Source organism: Caretta caretta, chromosome 11 (genome assembly GCF_965140235.1).
Source record: "Caretta caretta isolate rCarCar2 chromosome 11, rCarCar1.hap1, whole genome shotgun sequence".
NCBI classification, from domain to species: Eukaryota; Metazoa; Chordata; order Testudines; family Cheloniidae; genus Caretta; species Caretta caretta.
The window spans coordinates 48,856,684-48,883,027 of NC_134216.1; the positions used below are offsets into that span (position 1 = coordinate 48,856,684).

At 40.6% G+C, this 26,344-nt stretch overlaps 1 protein-coding gene and 1 long non-coding RNA gene across 5 annotated transcripts in view; one reads left to right on the forward strand and one right to left on the reverse strand.

Annotated features, from left to right (window-relative positions):
• Positions 1–1,954: 1,954 nt before the first annotated feature.
• Positions 1,955–3,844, reverse strand: LOC142068561 (uncharacterized). Its single transcript, XR_012664398.1, has 2 exons — positions 3,771–3,844; positions 1,955–2,214 (listed from the first exon to the last, which is right to left on the reverse strand). It is a non-coding gene; the product is annotated as an uncharacterized LOC142068561 (long non-coding RNA).
• A 68-nt stretch (positions 3,845–3,912) lies between these two features.
• The window catches only part of ZNF804A (zinc finger protein 804A), a 220,573-nt gene continuing 198,141 nt past the window's right edge, over positions 3,913–26,344 (forward strand). For 2 of the 4 annotated variants that reach the window (XM_048869379.2, XM_075118004.1), the window contains exon 1: positions 4,433–4,509. Coding sequence is in view for 1 of the 4 variants with exons in the window: in XM_048869378.2 (XP_048725335.2) it covers positions 4,399–4,509 (111 nt within the window). In the remaining 3 variants the exon portion in view is untranslated. Of the gene's footprint in view, positions 4,510–26,344 lie in introns of all 4 variants that reach the window. The other 2 variants (XM_048869378.2, XM_075118002.1) reach the window with 2 other exon arrangements.

Sequence of the window (26,344 nt, forward strand, 5' to 3'; positions counted from 1 at the left end):
CTCAGCCTCTCCTCATAACTCATGTGTTCCAGACCCCTAATCATTTTTGTTGCCCTTCGCTGGACTCTCTCCAATTTATCCACATCCTTCTTGAAGTGTGGGGCCCAAAACTGGACACAGTACTCCAGATGAGGCCTCACCAATGTCGAATAGAGGGGAACGATCACGTCCCTCGATCTGCTCGCTATGCCCCTACTTATACATCCCAAAATGCCATTGGCCTTCTTGGCAACAAGGGCACACTGCTGACTCATATCCAGCTTCTCGTCCACTGTCACCCCTAGGTCCTTTTCCGCAGAACTGCTGCCTAGCCATTCGGTCCCTAGTCTGTAGCTGTGCATTGGGTTCTTCCGTCCTAAGTGCAGGACCCTGCACTTATCCTTATTGAACCTCATCAGATTTCTTTTGGCCCAATCCTCCAATTTGTCTAGGTCCTTCTGTATCCTATCAATAATGTATCAATAACATATTAGTTGACACACAGGATAAAGCATGAAGAACACACAGATTCCATGGAACATGATAGCCAGCATGGCAGCCAGAGAGAAAAGCTATGAAGATCATGACAATTTGGGAAGGTAGAGTCACAGTGGTAACAAAATTATTTTAAGTGTTGTGCTTATTGCCATACAACTGACATACTTTACTGTTGTAAACTATTGCTTTCAGTAGTTTTCAATAGACAATTGATATTAGCACATCAATATTGTATATTAGAGTCAGTGCACTCGGTAAAAGTAACTAAAACAAAACTACACATCTTTCGGATGCCTGGACATGATACAGAATTCCCATACCACATAGGAAATACCCCTGTAAGGATTCACACACAATCTTCTAACTTCATCTCTTCTCCTGCGATGTTCTCTTTTCCTGCCTCCTGCCACTTCCTATGATTTATTAATATTTATTTTTTATTTTGTAGTAGTTCCCATAGGCCTCAGTCATGGTCAGAGCCCTATTGTGCTATGCTCTGTATAAATAGATAAGAAGACATGGCCCTTGCCTTAAAAAACTTGCAGTCTAAACTTCACAATTGGCATTCTGTCTTCATAACAAGGAAATAAATGTATCTTGCCACAGTAGATTGTTTGCATTAAGGGACCAATCCTGCACACCTTATTCACATCAGTAGTCCTACCAAAGACTAGGTTTGGGCCAGTGTGTTGTGATACTAAATCTACCAACCATTGATGATGGTGAGGTGGCTCAAAACCCATATTATTTTGTAATAATCTTGCTACTTGCTTTGGGGGGGGGGGAGCAGTGCATGCACACACATAGATAGATTTTACTCTCTATTTTCTGAAACATTCCTGTAACAGTTAGTAGCAAATTCTGACAAATGTCTCACCTGTCACAATGTCCTACCTTCATCATTTGATTCATTGGTGCAACAGCTAGCAAATTCTGATGGATGACTGACACCTGCCAAAATTTACTACCTACTGCAAGATGAGAACTAGAGAAGATAGCAAATTCTAATAGGAGGAAGGCTCCTATCATAAATTGTTGCCTTCTGTATCAAGGATACAAATGGTAAAGATAGGAAATTCTGACAGGAAAGTGACACCCATCAGAATTTCCTAGAAGCAGCTTCCTTATTTCCTAACACAAACTGATAGGATCATCATATTTTGCTTGCCAGGAGCAAATGCTGGCTGAGACGCATTTTATGATGTTACATCATGGTTCTGAGTTAATTCTTTTTGCTGTAATTCCCATTTTTAGCAATGGAATTAATCTTATGCCACAAAACCTGACTCCTAGCACTAAACAATGAATGTAAAGTGGGCTGGAGGGGGGAAAGGGGCACCTAGGAACATCTTAATGTTATGTGTAATAAAAGTGCAGGTGGCTGAATCCACAGGAAAAAACAAGGTTTTGTTTTGTGACAATGTTGATTTGTTTGCATGCAAGATCTGTTTTATTGGTATTGAAAGGAACAAAGCACTAGTTCTTACCATTTATTAACTGTTGGTAGGTTTTAAATATTGGCTAGATTTGGGGAAAGTAAATAATAGTGTCTCTTATTTAGTGTTTTTCATCCATAGATTTTTTCCAAGTACTTTATAAGGGGAGGGTAAGAATCGTACACATTTTAAAGTTGAGGAAGGTGACTTGATGGTGATGACACAGATCTGCCACAAACTAGGAACAGAACACAGGTGTCTTCATTTCCATCCTCATTCCGTAGCAAGGGGACCACAGTGCCTCAAAGTCAGAGAAAACCACATAATTAGGTTCACAGCTCAGTGGGGTATAATAATATCTGCAGTTAGAAAAATAAAAACAACACTGTGAAGTGCTAGAAGAGTGTTTCAATGTAATTTGAAGTGTTCAAGGAAACTGTAATCAACAACGTGATGTAGTTTTACTAGATTTTTTTTTATAAAACACTGCATCACCCATGTCCAACCCTAACTAAACAGTCTGTGATGTGGAAGTTTTGTAAACATGGTCTTTATTTTAAAGATTCCCAGACTCCCCCAAGCGGATACATTAGAAAATACATCAGCTGAGTGTACGGAAAGACTCCTGTCCCTTATCGGTAGTAATAAACAAGCAATACCCCCTCCAAAAAAGCTGAACTCCGATCTATGACAAGTTTTCCCATTACCTGCGCTGTAACGAGTGTTCTTTTCAAGAAAGCAACATTGTTTTCCTCACCCAACGTATTTTATGGCCCTGCCCTTATTCAGTTTCCCCTTAACACGGGGGCGGCTGATCGGTCGACGAAGCCTGGATCCGTTTGTAGCCGGATAAAAGGTAACACTTTGCTAGTAGGTAGCATGGTCTCAGTTTTATGAAGCGAGATGCCTGGTACCTATTGTGTCTTTAGGAAGTGATTGGCATGGGAGTAGTAGGAGCATGGACCCAGGTTTCGTCCAACTTCAGTAATGCCGTGAGTGACTTGAAGTGTACAGGGATTTCCCCAGTTCTACCCCACTGGAGGGCACAGGAGAACCCAGAGTGACATTTGCCCTATGCCTAGGCACAGTCCAGGGTTCTGAAATCCTCATTAACCAATTAAGACTGCCCGGAGAGAGAGGGGAATAAAACTCTCAGTCCATCCACTAAAGGACCGGTCCCCAGGCTGCCCGCTAGCTGCTATTGATCCCTTTAAGTGCCTGCTAATGAATCCCGTATGCACTCCCAAGGAGCCACGCTCAGAGGAGCTAGAGGGGAGAAGAGCAGCACGCGGACCGCCCCCGCCCCGCGCAGAGCCAGAGCCGGGGAAGTGCCGGGCGTTGCGCCCTGATCCGCTGCCCAGGACCAGCGGTCGCGGCCGCAGCAAAGGCCGGCACTGCTCCAGGGCTCGCTGGGCTCGGGGAGCCCTGCCCCTCGGCCGCGGGGCTCGAGCTGCACGGTGCTGGGGGGGGGGAGCAGCCCAGGGAAGAGGACGGGGCAGCGGCGGCGAGCTCCCTTGTCACCAGCAGCTGGCCTGCCAGTGCCAGACCCCTCCTAGAGTGGCGGGGGGGGGGGGGGGGCTGATCCCTGCTCCCTCCTCTGGCTGGCTGTCCCGGTCCACAAATCCCGGAGTAACCCGAGGCTAAACTCGAAAGCGCCCCCCCGCCCCCCAGGTTGCGAGCCCTGCCCGCGGCGAGCGGCGGCCGGGGACGCTGTCTCGGGCTGGGCTGCTGTTGGGCTCTAGGAATTTGCTGCAGTCGAAGCGAAGGGCTCCCAGCCAGCCAGGGCCGGGGGCCGCCTCTCCTGCTTCCACTTTCCCGTTGCCCCCGGCCTGGTTTCCTTCGCTCCTTCTCCTTTACCTGCGCGGCGGCGGCGGCTCGGGTCCGCTGCCCGCCTCCCGCTGCGGCTGGCGAAGTGGCTGGGGCCGAGACAATAGCCCGCGCCCGGGGAGGGGAAGCTGGGGGGGGGGGGGGGAGCTGGCGGGGAGGGGGCGGGAAGGCGGCGTGTGACAGCTGTACTCCTCTGACAGCTCCCGGGATCAGCCCAGTGGCTCTCTGCCATTGGCTCAGTGCAATGGACCGGCAACGCTGCGCGGTATAACAACACTGTGCCTGTGAGAGGCAGCAGCTCAGACTCCTCCAGCAAAGCCACGGAGATGCTGCTGCCGCTCCCGCCGCTGCGCCGCCGCCTCCTCCCGCCAGCGCTGCCCTGAGACCGCGGGAGACTCTGGCCCGTGCCCCCGGGCGCCTGCAATTCCCGTGCGTGTCTCCCCGCGAGGGGAGGGGCACCGAGCTCTGCCAGGCGGAGCAGTTGGGCGGCTGGGTTAATTGTCGAGATTAGCCGGAGCTGGTCGGTGTACATGCCGGCGGGGCTCTGTTTCCTCCGGTCCCCTCAGCGCAGCACCGTCCCTCCGCCCGGCCGGGGTCCGCCTGAGCTGCCGGCACGGGGGTGCATGGAAGCGGCGGCAGGGGAGGCGGCGGCTGCCCCATGGAGTGTTACTACATTGTCATCAGCTCCACGCACCTCAGCAATGGGCACTTCCGCAACATCAAGGGAGTTTTCCGAGGGCCTCTCAGCAAGAACGGGAACAAAACTCTGGTAATGTCTCCTTTTCTACCTCCCGCCCTCCCCCCTCGCATCCCTCCCCAGCAGCGGCTCGACGTGCAGGTCGCTGGGGGGGGGGGCACTGCCATTGATGCAGCCCGCTGTAGTGCTGGACGGTTCTGGGTAGGGTGTCGCTGGTGCCGATGGTGTAACGGGGACCTGGTCCCATCTCCAGTGGCACGGTTGGTTGAATGACTCTCTTTCTAGAGCACTGAGACTCCCTTCTTGGGATAGGAGTTCCCACTAATTTTACATAGTCACTCGGACTCCCCGGGGACAGGACTTTAGCCACCCCAAAGAGTTCCCTGCATGTTCTTTTAGCTTTCTCCGATTTGGGGCTCTGTGAATGGGGATCCCAGAAACCCAGCTTGGAAAGGGCATGCAGGCTGCATGGCTGGGTGAGGTGTCACTTTCAGTCCTTTAACCTAGGATTGCAGAGTCTTTAACAAGCTGGAAACTTACCTGGTGATGCTCCCAACACACAACTCAGGAAAATGGTGTGGATCTCCAGTTTGGAATCGAGTATGATGGGTGATTTCATCTATCCAAGATGTCTATGCCAATTAGAAAGTCTTTGGTTTCTAGAAAGTAAGGGAAGAGACAGAAAGAATCAGTTGTTTGAGGCCTAAACTTCCTGAGCAGGGAGAGACAGTTGTTCAGGAATGACTTCAGAATCCATCTCATTGGTAGTATAGACAGTTTTAACACAGAATTGCTTAGGAGTCTTGGTTAGATACACTGCAAAGGCTTGGTTCATAGCCTGCACATTAAGATTATATTTGTATAAAATGTGCAGTACTTCATGTATTGGTTCGGCATCTCTTCAGGTTCCAGTAGTTTTGTTTACTTGTTTGTGCTCAGAGCATTTTGGTTTCTGGACTTACTGGATATGAAGTCTTATAGTGTGAGGAGACTGGAAGGATGACGTCCATGCTTACAAGTGCCACACTGCCCATGAAAATATAGATAATGCAGGAACACTACAAACTGAGTGAGTTACTTCATGTAACAGCTCAATGAAAATGAAGCAAAGTATAAGCAGATATCTGCAGGATACCACAGAACTGGAAGTAGGACTTAAACAATATCGTTTATCACTCTCCTTCATCACCTTATTCTAAATTTCCTTTTGTTAAAATGGAACAGCACTTGTTCACTGTATATTTCCCTGGAATGCATGACCTGTATTAACATTTGCTAAAGTTGGCAAGCTTGCAGCTTCTCCCTAAATAAAGAGATTAAGGCAAGCTTTTGAGCCAAGTCATAAAAATAGTAACTACTACAAGAGTATCTGAAACCGTCTTTGGTTTGTCCCAAACTGAAGGGCTACTGATGTTGGAAAATTGATGCAAGAGGTATTTCAGTGGCATATACTTTACAGTCTTCTTATTAGGGAAGTATCCTATTCCCTGAAATTAAACAGATAATGGTAGAATTCTTGTGATTGCAGTCAATACATGTATTTAGTGGCTAGGCTGCAAAATCAAAAATCCAGTATAGAAATGTTTGACAAATTGAAAATTTGGTACAAAATAGTGCCTATATTAAACTGACTATTGAACTACTGGAGGAAAGATGAGTCAGGCAAGATTAATTGATAAAAAGTCTGATACAACTTTTGAACTGTGTGTTTATGAAGTAATACCTATAATTTATACAACCTCAGCTGTACTATTGTCTCTTCTCTTAAATATCTGACAATCTTCTTTTTAATGCTTATGTAATAAAATAGCTTATAAAATTAACAATTCTGTTTATCTTAAATTCAAGTAATTAGTAGCTAAAATAATATTGGAAAGAAAGCATATGTGTTTAATTTAGTAATTTCAAATGAATTGCACAGGGTTTCAAACATTTAGTTATTTTCATTCTGAAAGTAAATGTAAAGTTACACTGATATTTGGCAAGATATTCACACACAAGAGAACTAAGTAATAAATATGCTATTTATTAAATGAATTGCTACTGAAGAGTTTAATGTAAAACTTTAAACCTAATATATCCCCTTTGTCATACTCAACTTGGAATATAACTGTAAAATAATTATCCAGTAAAAAGGTTCCTAGTTTTTTTAAAAAGGGAAATTAAATTCTTGATTTCAGCTTCTATATTCTTCATAATAAATTCCTTAACGTACAAAACAAATGACATAAAGTAGAGATACCAGGAATAATATTTTCTCTATGAGTAATTTCAAATTAAAATAATATTTAGCTGTGATCTAATCTGGTTTGTCTATATAAGAAGGATTTTTAAAGTTCATTTATATTATGAAGGAGTTAAATCACTATAAATAATAAGGAAAAGCTGCAATAACTCTACCTCATGCTCTAAACAATAATTCACATTTTACTCAGTTTCTGTTTGTAAATCAAACATTAAATCATTTCACAGAGAATCAATCACTTTGAATATAAATAGACTTCATTAACATGTTTTAAAGATGTAAATGTTTGTTTTAAGGCAAAATCTATATTATGGCCTTGGGAGTTTTCTTAAGAATACACTGTCTTCTCTTGTAGTCTGATGTCCTCCCTCACCCGACTCCTTGTCCATCCTCCTGAAATGAGATAGGATGGACATAGTCCATTCTTAAAATATAAAGGATACAAAAAGTGTGAGAAGAGCTGAAGCATGTGCCTTTCTCTTTTGCTCTAAGTCATTCAGTTCATTGTCATTTATACCTCTAACCCAAAAGCTAAGGTTGCCAACCCTCCAGGATTGTCCTGGAGTCTCCAGGAATTAAAGATTAATCTTTTAAATTAAAGATTATGTCATGTAATGAAACCTCTAGGAATACATCCAACCAAAATTGGCAACCCTACCAAAAGCAGATTGTCAAAGTGACGGTTTTCTTGTGAGTTGGGGAGAACACTAAAGCAACTGTCTATATAGTGTTGAATCATTTCTGTGAAAAAGTTAGCATATATTAAGACTTACTTTGCCTATGCCCTGAAGGGATTAATTATAATATTCTGCAAGGAAACAGGAGACTATATTTGCTAAAGTTATCAAAGACATCTCCCAAAAAGCAGGAAAGGGAAGCACATACACAAAAGAGGGAGTGGGAATGGCTTTTTATCCATATTTTTGTGACATTGAAATAAACAGTCTGAGTTGGATGGAAACAACTTACTGATTTTAGCCCACCTACCAAACTACAGTAGCACTCTGGCGGCAGGAGTGGAAGGGCCCCAGAACTGCTGCTGGAAGCTGTTTTTATTTTGGAGTAATTTGTACCACTGGCCAATAGGGGTCACTGCTGAGCACTTCCTGCCTGCCCACTGCTCTAGCTGCCCCTTGCAGGTTCATCTATTTCCTTCTGTACTCTGCTGGACTGCATGGCACAGTGAGAAGGCTGCCCAGAGAGCTGTGTTCACTAGTGAGCGTCCCCCCTGCTCCCTTGGATGAAAGGGAGAGGCAGAGAGACTACTCTGTGGACTTCCACTTTGTGTGGAGCACAGGCAGAAAATCTCCCCAGGGCTTCCCCTGGTCTTCTGGTAGGACAGGATGGAAAAGCAAGGCAGAGCCTCAGAGCTTCTCTCTGCTTCTTGGTTAGGGAGAAGCAGAGGGGCCCTCCAGGGCTTCCTATAAGAGTTAGATGGTGAGGAGTGATGAGGCTAAGAGTTCCTCTCCCCTCTGATAGTAGGGGAGGAAAACCTCACCCTCCCACGTCTCCTCTGGTGTGGAGAAGAGGCAGAGACACACCCCTTTGAGACTTTTGGTGGGGAAAGGGGGAAAGTATAGTCCCCACTTTCCTCAGTGAGATGGAGGAAGAACAAGTTCCTTCTGTGCCCACAGATGGGGAAGAGAAGAAAACCAGTTGCTTCCACTGACACCTCTGGAGGATAACCTTTCCCCAGGCCCCAGGACATCAGTAATTCTTTTTGATAGATATGGCAATTTCCCCAATATCAGTGAAAAATCATACTGAATTAAGTTTAAGTAACTCTGGAGTCGATTGTATTAAAAATGCAAAGTTTATGTGTTATTGTGGAATTGTATGCAACTTCTATAGGGGGAGACGTGACCAGCGTAAACCCTGGGAAGTGTTATGATCTTCAAAGGACTATTTGAAACAATTGTGCCAGATAAGAATGAACTTATGGGACAAATAAACATAGATGGGTTTCCCAGGAAATCTCTAGGGGGAAATGTATACCAGTGTACCCAGACTGCAAGAACTCAGACTTAAGAAGTTTTGTCCTGAGGAGGGGAATTTTGTCTGCTGATTACTTGTTCCCAAAGTCGCAATATCAAAGACCAAACTGTATAAAGGAAGGACTCTCAGACTCATGGGTGTGCTTGTTCTGAGCGAACAGCTATTATAAACATGTAATCACAGAAGACCCCTTGGTGAGGCTTGAAATACTGATCATCTGTCAGCATCTTTCTTGGAGTTAGGGTCATCTCTGGTAAGCTTATTAGCATGTGTTCTTTACTTTTTTTAATATGTTTTCTCTGTAAAGCTTTCATCTTAAGAATAAATGTGCTTGCTTAGATAGAGCTTTGTGGTAACTTCTAACTGTGGGCAATTATGGTGTTTATAGCCTCTGACAGGCCTGTTTAGCTGTCTGACTTGCTGGGGAACTCACAGTGTAGGCAAGGAACTGTACAGCCTGAAAAAACCTTGGTTATTAGAAAGAGAGTCTCTGCCTAAGAGGGTGATGGTTGAGGAGCCGGGAGATGCAGATGGAATTGCCCTGAACTATGACACTTATATTGGAATTTTAGGAGAGAATGATGTGGAAGTGGAAGAGAAAGAGAGAAGGAGCACATGTAAAGGGGGAGAAAGAAAGAAAGGCTGCAGAAAAGAGGGTGTGATGGAGTAAACACTGAGAAGGGATGCAAGGAAAGTCAGACATGGAGAAAGGGGATGGTAAGAAGGAACTAAGACAAGTGGGAGTGAAAGAAGAATAGATTTAATCAAACCAGAAACTATTATAAAAAATGAAATAGAAAAGGAAGCTCCAAGAGAATGTGTACAGGGAAAAGTGAGCCAGGGGAAAGTGAAGAAGGGATAGTGAAATGAAGAACATAACCAAAAGAGACCTAATAGGTTGATTTTTAGATGCAAATATGTTACCCACACATTACTGTAGGTTTTATGTTATGTGTATATGATATATATGCGTAGGCATCTTTGTATATTAACACCACTATGAGTGCCTGAGTAATATATTAACATATTTGGAGCAATCTAGTTTTGGTGAATCTTAGCCTCTTCATCTGTGCCACTTGCCTCCCCAAACGCAGTCAGGTTCCCAGACATCTCCTGCTGCTCTCAGTCAAAAACATGAGTCTCTAAGTCTGAAAGATGAACCCCATTCTCCCAAAACAATTCTGGTGCCCCATATACTATGCCAGGATGTGAAATTACTGCCCCTCCTAGGGTCCCAAGGAATTTTGGCCACCTCCCTGTTCACATACCTCCTTGCCTTGTCCACCCTGGGGGGGGGGGGGACTCATTGCTCCCCGCCAGATCCTGTGCTGAAGCATGTCTGACCATACAATGTTAACTCCTGGAAAAATTTCAGGGATCAGCCTCAAGTCCCTCCTTGCTCTAAGCATTAGTTCTACCCCTTTAAGCATTCCCAAATAGTTTTCCCCAAGGTGTACCACAATTATATCTGGTGGCCGCTGACTGGCTCGCCTCAGCCTGTTCCGTGAAAAAGGGAGGGTTAAGGCACAGGGCTGCCCCTTTCAAGCCCCTCATTCCCAAGAATGTGTCAGTGACCACGCTGTCCTTTTTGCAGCAGTTATCACTTCCCCCCACCCACGTCATAAAGCACAGTTCCCTTCATTTGGCCATCCAGCCGAATTACCTCTCCTCCACCGCTTAAAGGGGCAGGGTGGTCATTCTTTGGAGCATAGCCTCTAAAATCCTAAAATTGCCTCAGATTGTTAATATAGCAAGTTCATTGAAAAAGGTTGGGGATAGAGTCTCTGGACTCTTCGTTGGAGTTTATCCTTCCACACCATACATCCTACCATCTGAAGCATTTGTTTTCGGACTAAGTAGAATAAATATAAAAAGAGATTCTACAATCTATTATATTATAAACCTGTTCAAAGGACTGAAACAGTAGTTCGTTTTGAGGTGAAAAGGAGAATTAATTGATTGCTCTTTGCTGTTTTGGGGCACAGGAGCTGTTTGAAGAGACAAACTTAAAAATGAAGAAAACCATACATGTAAATGTAATTAATCAAGGAAAAAAATGTCTGTTTTGGGCCACCGAAGTTTCTTGTTATAAAACACATTTAGTTGTGTTTTGCAAGAACCAAAACTTTTGTCCTAATGAGCTTGCTTTGTAAACCATTCCACTTGAGAAAAGTGTGCTATACAAAACACAGAAACATGACACATTTATACAAGGAAAACATTTCAGATGCATCTCAAAATATATGAATTAATCTTTCTGATGGTTTTCCAAATTTGTCTTCCTATATTTACTCATTACCCAAATTATTTGTTTAAAACAAGGGCTTAATATTTTATTCCCATTTTTCCTCTTTTTAATCTTTGATTGAAGTCCTAATGTTAAATCACAATTATATTACTAAAATAGACTAATGTACTAATCATAGAATATTAGGGTTGGAAGAGACCTCAGGAGGTCATCTAGTCCAACCCCCTGCTCAAAGCAGGACCAACACCAACTAAATCATCCCATCCAGAGCTTTGTCAAGCTGGCCTTAAAGGCCTAAGGATGGAGATTCCACCACCTCACTAAGTAACCCATTCCAGTACTTCATGCTCCTCTCCCCACCAGTAAAACAGTTTTTTCCTAATATCCAACCTAGACCTCCCCAACTGCGGCTAGAGACCATTGCTCCTTGTTCTGTCATCTGCCACCACTGAGAACAGCCTAGCTCCATCCTCTTTGGAACCCCCCTTCAGGTAGTTGAAGGCTGCTATCAAATCCCCCCTCACTCTTCTCTTCTGTAGACTAAATAAGACCAGTTTCCTCAGCCTCTCCTCATAAGTCATGTGCCCCAGCCCCCTAATAATTTTTGTTGCCCTCCGCAGGACTCTCTCCAATATGTCCACATCCTTTCTGTCGTGGGAGGGGCAAAAACTGGACTCAGTACTCCAGTTGTGGCCTCACCAGTGCCAAATAGAGGGGAATAATCATTTCCCTCGATCTGCTGGCAATGCTCCTACTAATGCAGCCCAATATGCAGTTAGCCTTCTTGGCAACAAGGGCACGCTATTGACTCATATCCAGCTTCTCGTCCACTGTAATCCCGAGGTCCTCTTCTACAGAACTGCTGCTTAGCCAGTCAGTGCCCAGCCTGTAGCAGTGCACAAGATTCTTCCATCCTAAGTGCAGGACTTTGCACGTGTCTTTGCTGAACCTCATCAGATATCTTTTGGCCCAATCCTCCAGTTTGTCTAGGTCACTCTGAACCCTATCCCTATGCTCCAGCATATCTACCTCTTCCCCCAGTTTAGTGTCATCTATGAACTTGCTGAGGGTTCAGTCCATGCCATCATCCAGATCATTAATAATCACAAGAGTTTGATTTCATTCAAGGAAAGGAGAAGCTGGGTTATGAAAGCTCATATTAAAACACAAATACAAAAGAGAAAACAGAAAAATACAAGCTTCTTTCCCTTCCTCTCGAGATGGCTCCAGAATATCAATCCAACTTTAACAGTCAAAGCAATAGATCTAACTTTGATGTAATTCATTTTAATGTCAACAATTTTATATATAAGTGATAATTAAAGCAGACATCTTTTGTTTGGTCATCTGTTCCATATATTACCATTCATTATGTATATAATAATATTTATTTTAAATAAATCCAAAGAAACTTTCTGCTGCCCTCGATTCAATTTTAATTCATGATCTTTTTGTTTAAGTATTAGCTAGCTGTGGGCTGCAACCACTTGCCACCATCAATGACTTTGGTGGAATTTTCCTCAGTAATTATTGTTTGCAGGATAGGGTCTGAATTTAGAACTCATTGTAACATTACGGAAGTCCAGTACAAGTCTTCGCATTGACTTAAATGATATTTGGATTGGGGCCTAATAAAAAATTTGCAACAAGCTGTTCACTTTCTTTTTGGATCTTCTAAACTTACATACAATCACCATTTAGTAACCTCTTTGTATGCTCTAGAGGTCAGGTCTAACTAATCTGTCTTCACAATTCATATTCCCAAACTGTGGCTGCTCTCTTGCAACTTTTTAATCTCATCAGGGGTTGACAAGTTGTGTGAAGGGATACCTATCTGGACAAATAAATCAGTTGTTTGGAGTTAAGCACAGGCTGATTTGTTAAGCCCCCTCAGAAATGTCCTTCAGAATTGCAAACAATATTTTAAGGGATTTATTCTAGTTACACATGCAATTCCCTACTAGATCAGAGGGAGAATTGACCTTTAAAAGTGGTCCTCTAAGTAGCTAGTCTGCTAATTTTCAATTGGAGGGCTAGATCCTCAGCTGGTATCAGTCATTGGAGCTCAGTTCATTACAGTAAAGCTAAGATGATTTATAGCACCATTCTAAGAGTTCAGAGTAGCAGCCGTGTTAGTCTGTATCTGCAAAAAGAAAAGGAGTACTTGTGGTACCTTAGAGACTAACAAATTTATTTGAGCATAAGCTTTCATGAGCTACAGTTCACCACTGAATGCATCAGATTAAGTGAGCTGTAGCTCACGAAAGCTTATGCTCAAATGAATTTGTTAGTCTCTAAGGTGCCACAAGTACTCCTTTTCTTTTTTCTAAGAGTTTGTTAGTCTTTTGTTTTATTTTTACTGTTATGTGACATTTTGCATTATTTTCTAAATTTCTAATGACTATCTTTAAGGACCTGCTCCTAATTCCAGTGAAGTCAATGGCAGAAGTCACTAGCCCCGATCTTCAGCTGGTATAAATTGCTACTCAAATTTATGCCATTTGAGAATCTGGCTCATTGACTTCAGTAGGAAGTGGATTGAGTCCTAAAGTCAAAAGTTTCATGGCTTAGGCATCTAAATAAGTGGTCATATTTTCAAAGATACATAACACATGCAGCTTTCATTAAGGATGGACAACTTATTTAAATACTTTAATATGTATTTGAGTGCCTAATGTTTAGTCACTCATGAAAATTTTGGCTTAAGTGTTGACTACAGCTTCTGTGATTATTGGTATGAGAGATCAAAATAAGTATCTTGCATATCTTTAAATGTCTGTCTGTTTACTGAACAAGTCTTTTATGAATTTAAAAAAATAAATAAAATAAATTGTAAGTCTCCAATTCCCAGGGTCTATTGATGTTTTTATAAAAACTCCATGGGGTTGAAAATAATGATATACTAGTGCATTCTGAAAATGCCATCTGTTGCTCAGGCTGTTTGTTGTCTTTGTCTCTTCTACATTTTTAGAATACTGCTGTATTCACAGCTCAGCTAAAGTAAATAGGTTTTCATGTCCACCACAACATATTTTATGATCAATTTCATTACAAATATTTTCAGTTCAGTACATTTAAAAAGTAATTTTTAAAATCACTTTCCTGTAGTAAAGTAATGGAGTTAGCATAGTTCAACAAATAGCCATGTAAGTGACAAATTCGTTGGAAATACATGTATAATACAAACAAGTAACTAAATCTGTCATAAATGTGTTAATTATTAAAGAAAAAAATCTCAATAGACTGCTTGCCATACAGTGTAGATTCCGTTGTTGAAAATAAAATAATTAAAAAGTTCACTAAACTTGTGTTCTCTGTCATTCTCTGCTATAACTAAATGTATTATAATCTACATTTCATATCCTACATTTTGATATTATTTATTCTAATACCCCATTTCAATTATTAGAGTAAAATTGGCTACCTATAGACTGAATCCTTCAAACATTTACTGCTGCATGTAGTGTTTACTACTGTGAGTAGCCCCATTGTTTTCAAAATAAGACACGTGCTTCTGGTTGGAGAATCATGGATACTGACCAGCTAAAGCCTCAATTTGGCAAAGTACTTAAGCATAAGCTTAAGTCCCAGTGACTTCAATGAGACTATTTGGATGCTTAAAGTTACCCACTCACTTAAGTGCTTTTTTGAACCAGACCATACTCTTTGTTATATTTACCATTGTCTTCTATGAGACACTTCATGGTAGTAAATACTAGATCTGTAGTGCACATTTGAAGAATTGGGTCTTTGATCTGTAGCATGAGTGTATTTTACAATGGCTTAACCAGAATTTTACAGAATTTGATATACCATATGATTTTCAAGTTGCACAACATCAAATTGGATGTTTTAACCTGCATTCTTCTGTTGTTTCTAATCCATCATCTGGAATTTTTAATGCCATTTAGTATTTTAATATGTTTAGATAATCTGGGTTTAAAAAAGTTCAAATCTCATCTATATGACAGTTCATGTGAATGTCCTAATTCAATAAAGTATTAAAACGATGCAAAAAGATAATTATCCTACTCAGTTCAGCTCTAATAGCCAATCACACTTACATGTACAATAATTGTAGAAAACTAGTCAGTCATTAAATAAACAGAATGTTTTTATAAAATGAAAATAAGTTAAGATCTAAAATCTGTTCTTGTCTATTTTTAGAATGCTGACTAAAATCTTTGATAAGAATTTTAGTTGTGTAATATGTTTTAGTGATGTTCCTAAGTTTTATTGAAAAAAGGACATTTTGAAACTGTTCTATCCACAGGAAGGTTATAGTATATTGACTTCATAGGAGGCTGTTTTACTGTGAAACCAATACCTTTCTGAAGCTCCTGTGGGTTATAATAGGAACCAAAGGTTCCTTGTAGCCACACCCACATTAGTCAGTTCCCTTGTCTCTGCCCCAATGGTGACACACAGATGCATTGTTATTCCTGAAATGATTGTCCTTTCACTAGTGCTTGGAGAATTTGAAGAGTACAAGAAGGGTAAAAAAAGCTCTCAATTGGCTATATGTGAAAATAGTCAAGAAGAGTGCTTAAGACACATGCTGAACAAGGCCTCAATGCTGCAGTTAGCTCCTATATCCAAATGGAGGCCCATTGATTTTAGTTTCAGAATAGCAGCCGTGTTAGTCTGTATCCGCAAAAAGAAAAGGAGTACTTGTGGCACCTTAGAGACTAACAAATTTATTTGAGCGTAAGCTTTCGTGAGCTACAGCTCACTTCATCGGATTCATGCCGTGGAAAATCAGTGGGGAGATTTTATATACACAGAGAACGTGAAACAATGGGTGTTACCCTACACACTGTAACGAGAGTGATCAGGTAAGGTGAGCTATTGCGTTTCCTGGGGCGGGGGCTTATTGAGCAAAGCTCATTACACTGTCGGGGTCTAAATCTATAAAGGAAAATGGATCTCTGAAAAAAACTGACTTCTATGCCATAGGCACTGTAAAATTCTCAAAGCCCACAGCAGTGGAATTCCCACATAATTGCCTACAAAGTGACCCTGGCACTCTCCTCACAACCACTGGCTTCAGACAGTGTCTCCACTTTACAAGCCTATAATCTTTTCAGGTGCTCTGCTGTTTTTTTCTCCTGTATCTCCTGTTTGCACAAGTCTATTCCCATGCAAATATGTTCTGTGAGGTGATCCTCTGTTATACAAAGGCAAATAGATTGCAATTTCCATGGTCTAACATTAAAAGGCATCAAAAAGAAGGCAGAATAAAGGAGATGTGTCTCATTAGAGGACATCAGCAGAGGGACAGTCATGGAGCATGGCATTATTAGATGCAGTTACTGAGCTGGGTGCCAGTGCATTGGCATTTAGGTTTAGCCTCCTGGCTGTTGTATTTATGCAGATCACTTATACCAACTTTATTTAGGCACTAGCTGGCAAATAAGTGCAGTGTAATTTTTGCTAACCATATCCCTTTCTGGATCAGCCACGTCACTTAGAGAGTTTACACATGAACTCACAGAGCCAGTTTGTGAAACTGCAACTTAAACCTATTGGGCAGAAGAGGAGAATATCTTCAGACATATAGAAGGGGTAAGGTTCAGACTTATAGAAGGGGTAAGGAGTAAGGTTGCCAGTGGTAAGGTTTAAAAGTAATTTTACACAGGTACAGTTGGCTCTGTGTGTTGCAACACAGTGTACAATCAAGTCCACTGTCAATGAATATCTTTCTAACTCGGGATATTCTTGCTCTTGTGGCTAAATTAGATCTTCTGTAGTTTAATAACTGCAGTCAAAATGCCTACATAGTCAGATCTTCTCTTATGAAGAATTATTTTAAACTAATTATTTTTTGTTTGCTTGCTTGTTTCTAAGTGATTTAGTGGTCATGACAAGTACCAGACTGACAGCTCTGGAGACCTGTCTTTTATCTACAGAACCAGTACAGCAAGGATAGTGTTTCTATAAAATGATTCATCTGTGTGCCTCCACCTGATCTGGAGGGACTACTTCTAAGGGTTGGAAAGGTAGTTCTCTATGCATACCTAGCTGATCCTTGGCTTTTATTTGCTGAGGTTCCAACAAGAGTGCTAGATACTGAAAAATCTATGAACACTAATTAATCTGGTCATTTAAACATTCACAATCATTTTACCTCATAATTCATCAGCCTGAAATTAAATAATATTCCCTAAATAAGATAATTATTTGGATAAAATATTTTGTTAGCCATGTCCATTATACAGTATAGGATTTGTCATAAAAGAGAAAAATGGGTAAAGATGTTCATTTTCCAATCTTATGACTGTCCAGCTCTGTCTTTCAAAGTCTTAATGTTAGGCAGTTCATAATTTGCAGGTTTACCTTCCATCCGTCTTCATAAAACTGCTTTTCAGTGGTAAAAGAAAATTAAATGATCTGCAGTTTTTAAATATCATGTCTGGTTAGATTCAGTTGCTTCTAAATTTATTCTCCACTAATTGCTGGCTGTGCTGCAGAGGAGTGGAAGGGTGAAAATGAAGAGCACCTTATGATGTGTGAACAGGGAATGATCAGGAAGAAGTCTGAACAGCACATTGGTAGCAGCTGCAAAGGAACATTCCTCCTTTTCATTTAATGTAGTCCAGGAGTAAATTTATCATCATCTGCAAAGGCAGAGATTCTGTAAAGGTAGTTACCAGCTTTGATAACAAACTTCTTTAGACCAGCAGACTTGTCAGTCACTTGAGTTAATCAATTCAGATGTCTCATAGCCTCAACTTAAAAGTTATCATTTTGTATCTAGGAATTTAATATTTGGACTACATATGCTCTTACATAATTTGCTCTTAACACAGTATTAATACAGAGGGGGGAAAGCGAAACTGACAGAATTCATTAAAAACATCTTTTAATTAATTAAATCAGAGAAGACTTAAAATAAAACCTTTGGACATAGTAAATTATAACACCCTGAATGATTAATGCAAAGTTTTTATATATTTTTTTAGTCTTAAAATTATAGCATGTAAAGGTATTAATTGAGAGAATGATATGTACAGAATGTGACATTACAAATACTGTGGCTTGCTTCCTGGGCCAAAAAATGTAAAGCAAAGAACATATTTTAAATGCTATTGTAAATAACTTCATATTGTGCCACAGACCAATAATTCAATATATTTGTTACTGTGATCTGGAGAAACTTTTTCAAATGTGCTTTTTAATGCTTTTACAGTGATAAGTTGATTGAAATAATGAATTTTGTAACTTCACTTATTAAATCTGCTGTGGAAATTAACAATGCAAATAAATATTTCATAAGAATTATTCAAAATAATTTACAAAACTAAGGAAGCTTCTATTTTTGTTTGAACAATGAACTGTAACCATTTAGCAGAAAATAGTTCTGACACAATCCAATAACTATTAAAAAGCAGCAATTCATTATACTGCATATGTAATTTAAATTATTAGTTCTTTTAAACAAATTATGGTAGCTGTCATGGTGGGCTTAATATGCTACCAAGTTAGTGATGTTAGTTCTCTAATATTGCTCAGTAGTTCAGGATTATGGTAGCTGTCATGGTGGGCTTAATATGCTACCAAGTTAGTGATGTTAGTTCTCTAATATTGCTCAGTAGTTCAGGATTCTGCCTTTTTCATATTGATCTGTCAACAGCAGCTGTAATTTTGGGAACAGTTCTCCCCAGAAGGAAGAAAAATGCAGAGAATATTTGGCTGTTCTTTTGCTGCAGAATTGGCACACTAAATAATTTGACAGCCATTTAGCTGTGGGGCAGCCAAAAGTTATATTGCTCCTTCTCTCTCCCCCACACACATGGACTCTGCAGAGCACTTAACAAGGCTTCTGGTGAATGTCTGGTGTTGGGGTGTGTGGAGGGATGAGGAAAACATTAGCAAACACATATTGCCAGATAAACAAATGACAGTTTCAGAGAGTCAGCAAACAGACTTAAAGGGAATGACAAAGGTATTGCAGCAAGTTTAATTTAAAGAGACTCTGCCAAGGTTATCTCAAGTTTCACTGGCATAGTAGTGTTTTGTAGCTTATTGAATGGTGCAGAGATAAGGACTTGCCACCAACAGGGTAACTGTTTAGCATTTTGAAATCCTATGAAAACACCTATGTTTTCTCTGGGGTATAAAGTATCAAGACAAAATAAGTAGGAATAGTCCTCTGAAGTGTGCTGATTCTATTGTTATGCTGGCAATTGCTGATGAAGGTACAGTGCAGGTAGACTGGACCTGCTCTATGAACAGATTAGAAGTATATGCACAAAACAATTTATGATGAACTCATAACTGATAAGAAACAGACACAGGGTGGTGAAAGGAAGCATTTAAAAATACTTTGTAAAGAACTCAGAGTTGCATAGTATTGACATAGAGTATTAAAACTATAGCTGCTGATTAAACTGTCCCCTCGATGTTCTTCCTGTCCCAAGAACATTACCTCCCTGCCCTTATACAAGTGTGAGGGGCAGCTGGCACAGCTGGAAAATGTCTAGATGGATCTGATTCTGCATTTCAGAAACCTTCAAAGATGAGGGAATTTGATTTCATTCAACTAGATCAATTACTTCATCCTGTGCAGAGGGACTCAGGGTATCAGCAGAAAGATATGTGTAAAGAGCCCTGGTCTAACTCTGATATGTTTTCCATACCCTACTACAAAGATCTGTCCTCTTGAAAGGTTGCTTTGAAAGAAGGATTCTCTATGCTGTGTTAGGAATAAGGAACATAAAGAAAAGAGAATGTTCTAATTCTTTTTGTTTATCTATTTATCTTGTTCCTCCCCTAACTAGGCCGTTCCTTTACTGAACTGGTGCAAGAACCAGGGGCAATTGTAGTCCTCATATTTGGGGGTGCTCAAAACTGCTCCCTTTGAATATCACTGGGGGTGCAAATTACCAGAAAGAGGTGGAAGTCCATAGCCCTATCTGCTCTGCTTTGGCCCTCAGACCTTGCCTGCCATGGAAAGGAGAGCATGTCTCCTGGCAAGGGATGGTGCATGAGCATGCTTCCACTGTGCACTCAGGAGATCTGAGAGAGATTTTGTCTTCTGAGGTAGAGGTACATTGTGCCTTTAAGGTGGTGTGGTTTTGCACTACACACTATTTTACATGTGGGGAATCTGAGACAAATTGTGACTTTACCAAGGTCACAGAAGAAGTCTGGTGGTAGAGATGGAAATAGAACCAAGGTTTCCTGATTCCCAGTCATGTACCTGAACTGTGAGACCATGCTTCCTCTCCTCCTTTTTGCAAACTAACAGATTTTTAGTAAATGAAAAATTCACCTCTGGAATAGTATCAGTTCCTGGGTACATCCAACATAAAAAGGCCCACTGGAGCACAATGCTTTATAAGTACATTGAAGCCATATGGTCTAGCATACTTGTAATATCACCTCAGTGGTTTAGAAATAACATGTTTATTAGCTATAATTACTTTGAAATTTTCATGCAGATGAATAGCCATAAGTGCTAAGTATGGTTTGGAGTTCCATGCAAAGCTTGTCACTGCTTTGCAGTGCAGTTCAGAAACAAGACAGGGTGATTAAAAATTAAACATTGTAAAGGCTCTTGAGTCGGCTCCTTTGTGTTAGCAGAGTTCTACTCTGATCATTACTTACAAATGCTGCGTCTTCTAACCTGTGATATCTGCATAGGAAAAATATGTTTTGGAAAGGCCATAAACACCTTCCTATTCATTCAAGGTTTCCCTTAAAGTAAGGAGAGGGATAAGAAATAAGGGAGGAAAGCATAGTTCACCATGAAATAAATACTGATACTTGAATATGTATTATGTGCTGCATATCTATAAAATTATAATAGAGCTGAAGTGTTGCACTTGTTATCATAGATTTGAGATTGATATCCTGACAGTGTTTCCCCCTACATGCTGCACTGCTGAGTGTCCATAAACCTGGCTCTGGTAACATGCAGGCTCTTTAGGTGCAGTAGCATCTTCTCCCACTGACTCATTCATAAGTAGCAATGTTGGGATTAGCCAATTTACTTTCCTTGGAACTTTGGCTACTATGACCTTGGTAAATTGTGAATTACAGTCCTGATGTCTAAAAGGTCTGTCTTAATTGTTGTTCACATTCAGAACGTAGAGCATGCTTTATCAGGATCCAACAGAAAGGAGCAGGAACTGTATTTACTGTTTAACTACTCACCAATCACTTATATTTATTGGCTACAAAGTTAGAAATAGAAACAACCTCTTAGGTTAACCAGTCCATCTCCTGGCCAAAGCAGGATTGTTTCCTGTAGTACATTGTCTACTATTTTGTCCAGTCTACTTTTAAATGTTCCCTTCCATGAAGAAAGTGGAATAGTCCACAAGATGTTCCATCCCACTATTAGTAAGCATTTCCTGATACTCATCCCAGATTTCTCCATTTTTAGTTCCACTCTGTTACTCCTAGTTATGCCCACTTCTGTGTCCTCTGTTTAAGCTGTTTGTATCCCCAACACTTACTGACATCTTTGCTGAGCTAGGTTTATTTAGCTATTTCAGTTTTTCTTTATACGTCAATCCCTCTAACTCTAATTATATTTATTACTGTTCCTTGAACTTGCTCCAGTATTTCCAGTATGTAACCCTAGAATTCTGTATGTACTGCTAATGATTGCATTTCCATGTAGGTGTCAAGTGTCAGGGGGTAGCCGTGTTAGTCTGTATCCACAAAAACAACAAGGAGTCCAGTGGCACCTTAAAGACTAACAGATTTATTTGGGCTTAAGCTTTTGTGGGTAAAAAACCCACTTGTTGGTTTTTTACCCACAAAAGTTTATGCCCAAATAAATCTGTTAGTCTTTAAGGTGCCACTGGACTCCTTATTACCATCTAGATGTTTTTGGCCTAGATTGTATAACCTTTACTTATGTTGGTAAGCACTTATGTTTACTTATATTGGTAAGCACTTATTCATGTAAGTAGTTTCACTGACATCAGTGGGACTACTTAGGTGAATAAGTGCCCACCAACATGAGTAAGGGTTTCACAATCCAGGTTTTAGTATGTGTCTTGGTGGTGGTTCTCTAGTATTTCTTCCATTATTTCATTAGGAATAGATGTAAGACTAGTTTTTCCTTAAGCTCCCAGGCTGATACTTTGAAAATGAATAGTTTTTCACTAGCTCAGTAAAGGTATTAGATAGTCTCCTTACTATCCTAGAATATGTGTCATTCAGACTGGCTAATTTGTGATTACTCTGAAATGTTCGTAACTGAACAAAATGTTATGGTTGTTCTTTCAAAAGTTTACAACTGAACATTGACTTTATACAGCTTTGAAACTATGCAGAAGAAAAATGCTGCTTTCCCTTTTATTTTTTAGTAGTTTACGTTTAACACAGAACTGTACTGTATTTGCTGCTTTTTTTTTTTTTTTTTTGAGTCTCTGCTGCTGCCTTATTGCGTACTTTTGGTTCCAAATGAGGTGTGTGGTTGACTGGTCAGTTCGTAACTCTGGTGTTCATAACTCTGAGGTTATACTGTATGTTTAAGGCATTGTTTGATGTGATTTTTAGCAAGAATTATTGTATAGGGTCTTTTTCCATATTAAATGCTCAGATTTCCTTTCCATATTTTTTTGTGTGGAAGACCAATTAAAAACAAACAAACCAAATATTAACTACCATTTGTGAGTCATCAGTTTCATCCCCCTCTTCATTTATTAGTGAACATACTGTCTCGTATTTCTTTCCCCTTGCTCTACTTTCAAAAGCCCTTTTTATTTCCCTTAACAGCTTGGCTAGCATTAGCTAATTTTGCAGTCTTTTTATTTTTCCCCTGCAAGCCTTAGCTGACTCTGAATATTCCTGTTTAATTAGCTCTTCTCTTTCCTATTTTTAGAAGAGATTTTCTTTATCCTTAGATCTTTGATTAGTTCCTCAGTCCACATTAACTGTCTACATTACCCGCAGGATCGACGGGCAGCGATCGATCCAGCGGGGGTCAATTTATTGCGTCTAGTCTAGATGCGATAAATTGACCGCCGAGCGCTCTCCCATTGACTCCCTTGTTCCACCAGAGTGAGAGGCACAGGCGGAGTCGATGGGGGAGCATCAGCTGTCGACTCACCACGGTGAAGACACCACGGTGAGTAGATCTAAGTATGTCGACTTCAGATACGTTATTTACGAAGCTGAAGTTGCATAATTTAGATCAATCCCCCACCCCAGTGTAGGCCAGAACTGATTCTTGTTTCGTGCATTCTCCTGTTTAGAGAACCAGATATAGTGTGTTAGGTGTAAGTGAAATGTTAGCTCTTCAGCACTGTAACTTTTGAAACATCTCTTCTGTATAGATTTGAACCCTCTCTATTGATATTCTGACTGCAAGAATTATTTTACTAAATTCCACTGGGCCCAATATATCATAACCTTCATCACTTATTTACTATTGCTTCTTCTTTTTCTAGCATTTTTCCCATGATTAGAACAGATCTATTAAAACTATACAAAAATACTCTTCTTCTAATATGCACAGTCTCTAAGTCTATATTTTTTATCTTATATCTTCCTTATTTTTTTATCTAAAACAAAAACTTAGAACTACCAAGATGTGCACATGCTTAATCTGAGTAATCATATTGCTTTAACACTCGACCTTCCCTGCCCAATCCTCTCACTACAGATTGGCACACTTACTTGTGCCACCGCTGATATTTAGATTGTAAAGTCCTTGGGACAGAGTTTGTGTCTTTCTGTGTCCCATATGTAGCACCTTTCACACTATGGGGTGCCACAGAATAATAAATAATGTCAGCTTCCTGTTCTTCATTATTTTTGTTTTGGGTCAACTTCACTGCCTTTTTTGTCACCTTCTAGCCTAGATGCAGAGGAAAGAAAGCCTCAGAGATCATAAGAAACTGCATTTCAAAAGTGTTATTGACAAATACAATATATTCCCAGACCGTTTTGTATTTAGGGTACATTGTATAACTATAAACTGTATTCCCAGAGTACCTTGTACTCATGGTAATCTTTGTTGAGGAAATCTACTAAAAGTTAAATTGTTGTAACCTTTGTTCTTCTGTAAGAAACAAGATGTATGTTTTGTTAACACTTGCCAAAAATGAATAGTGTGCTAGGTACAGCTGGTGCTAGGGATGGTTGGGACAGATGTCTTTGTACCTTGTAAAATATGTATGAAACTAGATAAGAGAAGGGGAGTAAAGTGTGCAATAATATAGTGATATTTGTGGAATCTTCTAGTTGCTGTAAACAAGTGGAGTATAAATATGAGCCAAATTGACCTAATAATGTAATTGCTGCAAGCCTGTTCTCCAGATAGGTAACTGTGAAGAGAGAAGTTCATATTTTACCAATCTTTAATAAACTGAGTGAGCTGAATTATCTGATGTCTATCAGTAAGAAGAGTTGAACCCTCAATAGTGTGCAAGGCAAAAAGCCTAGTTACACTATGTAAAAGGACAGTTTGTCCTATGTGCTGGAGAACGTGAGGCTGAGCTAATCTGATTACCGAATAAACCCCAACTGAAGGGAATCAGGCAGTTCCCCATAAAGAGCAGGAGGAGTCTGTAGCAAAGCGGGAGAGCTAAATTTAAGTGATGATAAAGTCTAGCAGGGGAAAAAGCTGGAGTAAGCTCCAGGCAGGCAGGCAGAGACCCTGACAAAAGTAGGGAAGAGATGAGAGACTCAGATGGAGAGACTCGGTTCTCAGAGGAGAACTTAGAAGGCTGGGTAAGAAGTAACCCTGGGAAAATTGCAGCAAAGGTACTGGAACAGACCTAACTGTTCAGTGGAGGGCCCTGGGCTAGAACCCAGAGAAGAGGATGGGACGGAGTTCCCCTACTGGCCCCAAGAAGGGGGCATATAAACCCCTCACAAGGATTGTTGTGCCCATCAGGGAGGCTTAAGGCTAAGGAATAGCCCCAGAAAAGGCAGAAGGATTTTGTTTGCGTTTAAAGACATTTTGTGACTTTTATGTTTAGACAAATTTGACCCCAGCAGTGCTGAGTTACTGACAGAGAAACTGCTATAACACTGCAGCTATCAACTGCTGGTGGCACTAGCCCAGTGAGAGAGCTGCTATGTAATGCCTGGCATACGGGTGTGAACAATGTTTATCAGTAATCAAAGCACGTACAACCAGATAGCCTCATTATTCTGGACTGAATGATCAGGGGCAGTCAAACGAAATCTATAACGCTGCCATCTGCTCTCACAACCAAATGATGGAAACTGCACATAATCTCTTCTTCAGAATACTCCAAAATCTGTTAGTGAAATATTTTAGCTGAATGGATTTTTTCCTTCTGTACTGGGTATATCCCTACTTCTATGCCCCCTGTCTTTGGATTTCCCCACTTGCCACTTCTCTGCTATAAAGCTTGCCATACATATCATTTCTGGAGAGAAATTTCTTTGCCTATGAATATCTTTCCTCTCAGGAAGTCTGGATATCACTCTTTTGTGTAAGGTGTTCTCAGATACCTTCCGTGCTTGTGATGAGTACTGTTTTAGGTGCTCCACATGTGGAGTTTACATCTTTCACCTTAAATGTTCCCAGTTTGAGAGTCATCTAGTGTATACTGCTTTGGAAGTATATGTCTGGAAAGGGAGCACAGGGAATTTTCATGACTGGTAGTTCTGAAGACTATTTCAGTAGTTGCCAGGTGGGATGCAATCTGTTTTGTTACGAAAGAGGGCAATTCTTCCCAACAGATGCTAATTCCCATCTCTCTGGTTTTTTATTCCATGAGGAATGGAGATTAGCAACAACGCCTGTTACTGCTGTCACGACTGCTGCCTAAGAGCTGCAGTAGCCTCACCAACCTTAAATGAGGATGAATAGCCTGCAGATTTATCTCATGTTGAATCATCAGCCTGTCCTCTGACCCTGACATCCACTTCCCCAAGACATATGCAGACATGCATAGTGCAGACATGGTGTACTGGGAGTGGGGGAAGGTCCTAAAGGAAAGGGAGCTGCTAAACTCTTCTCTGCTAGGTAGCAGAACTTCTCTGGTTTTGATGTGGCCAAAGCTCTTTGGCCAGAAAGGTGGAATGCCTCTTAAAGAAAATAAACTTCTAAAGACATTTTTCTTTGACTTCACTGTATATATCAGGATTCTATTCATTTCATCTTCTCTTTGCCTTTTTCTCAGTTTCCATTGTAGTGTTTTGTTCATGGTATGCCTTCTGCTTCTTTTTATTTGTTCATGCTGCATTTCTTTCCTCTTATTGAAAAGGAACTTTGTTTATTATTATTTTTTTTCTACAGCACATCTCCTTATATTCCCTCTCCCATTGTCCTCTCTGGTAGTCTTTCTTTGTGTCTTCCCTTTTTCTATCTCTTCCTTGCCTCTTCTCTTTCCCTTTCAGTTCTTTTCATGGCCTCTCCTTCTGCTTCCCTTGAATTTTTTTTTTTTCATTTTCCTTCCTTTCCTTTCCATCCTACTCAC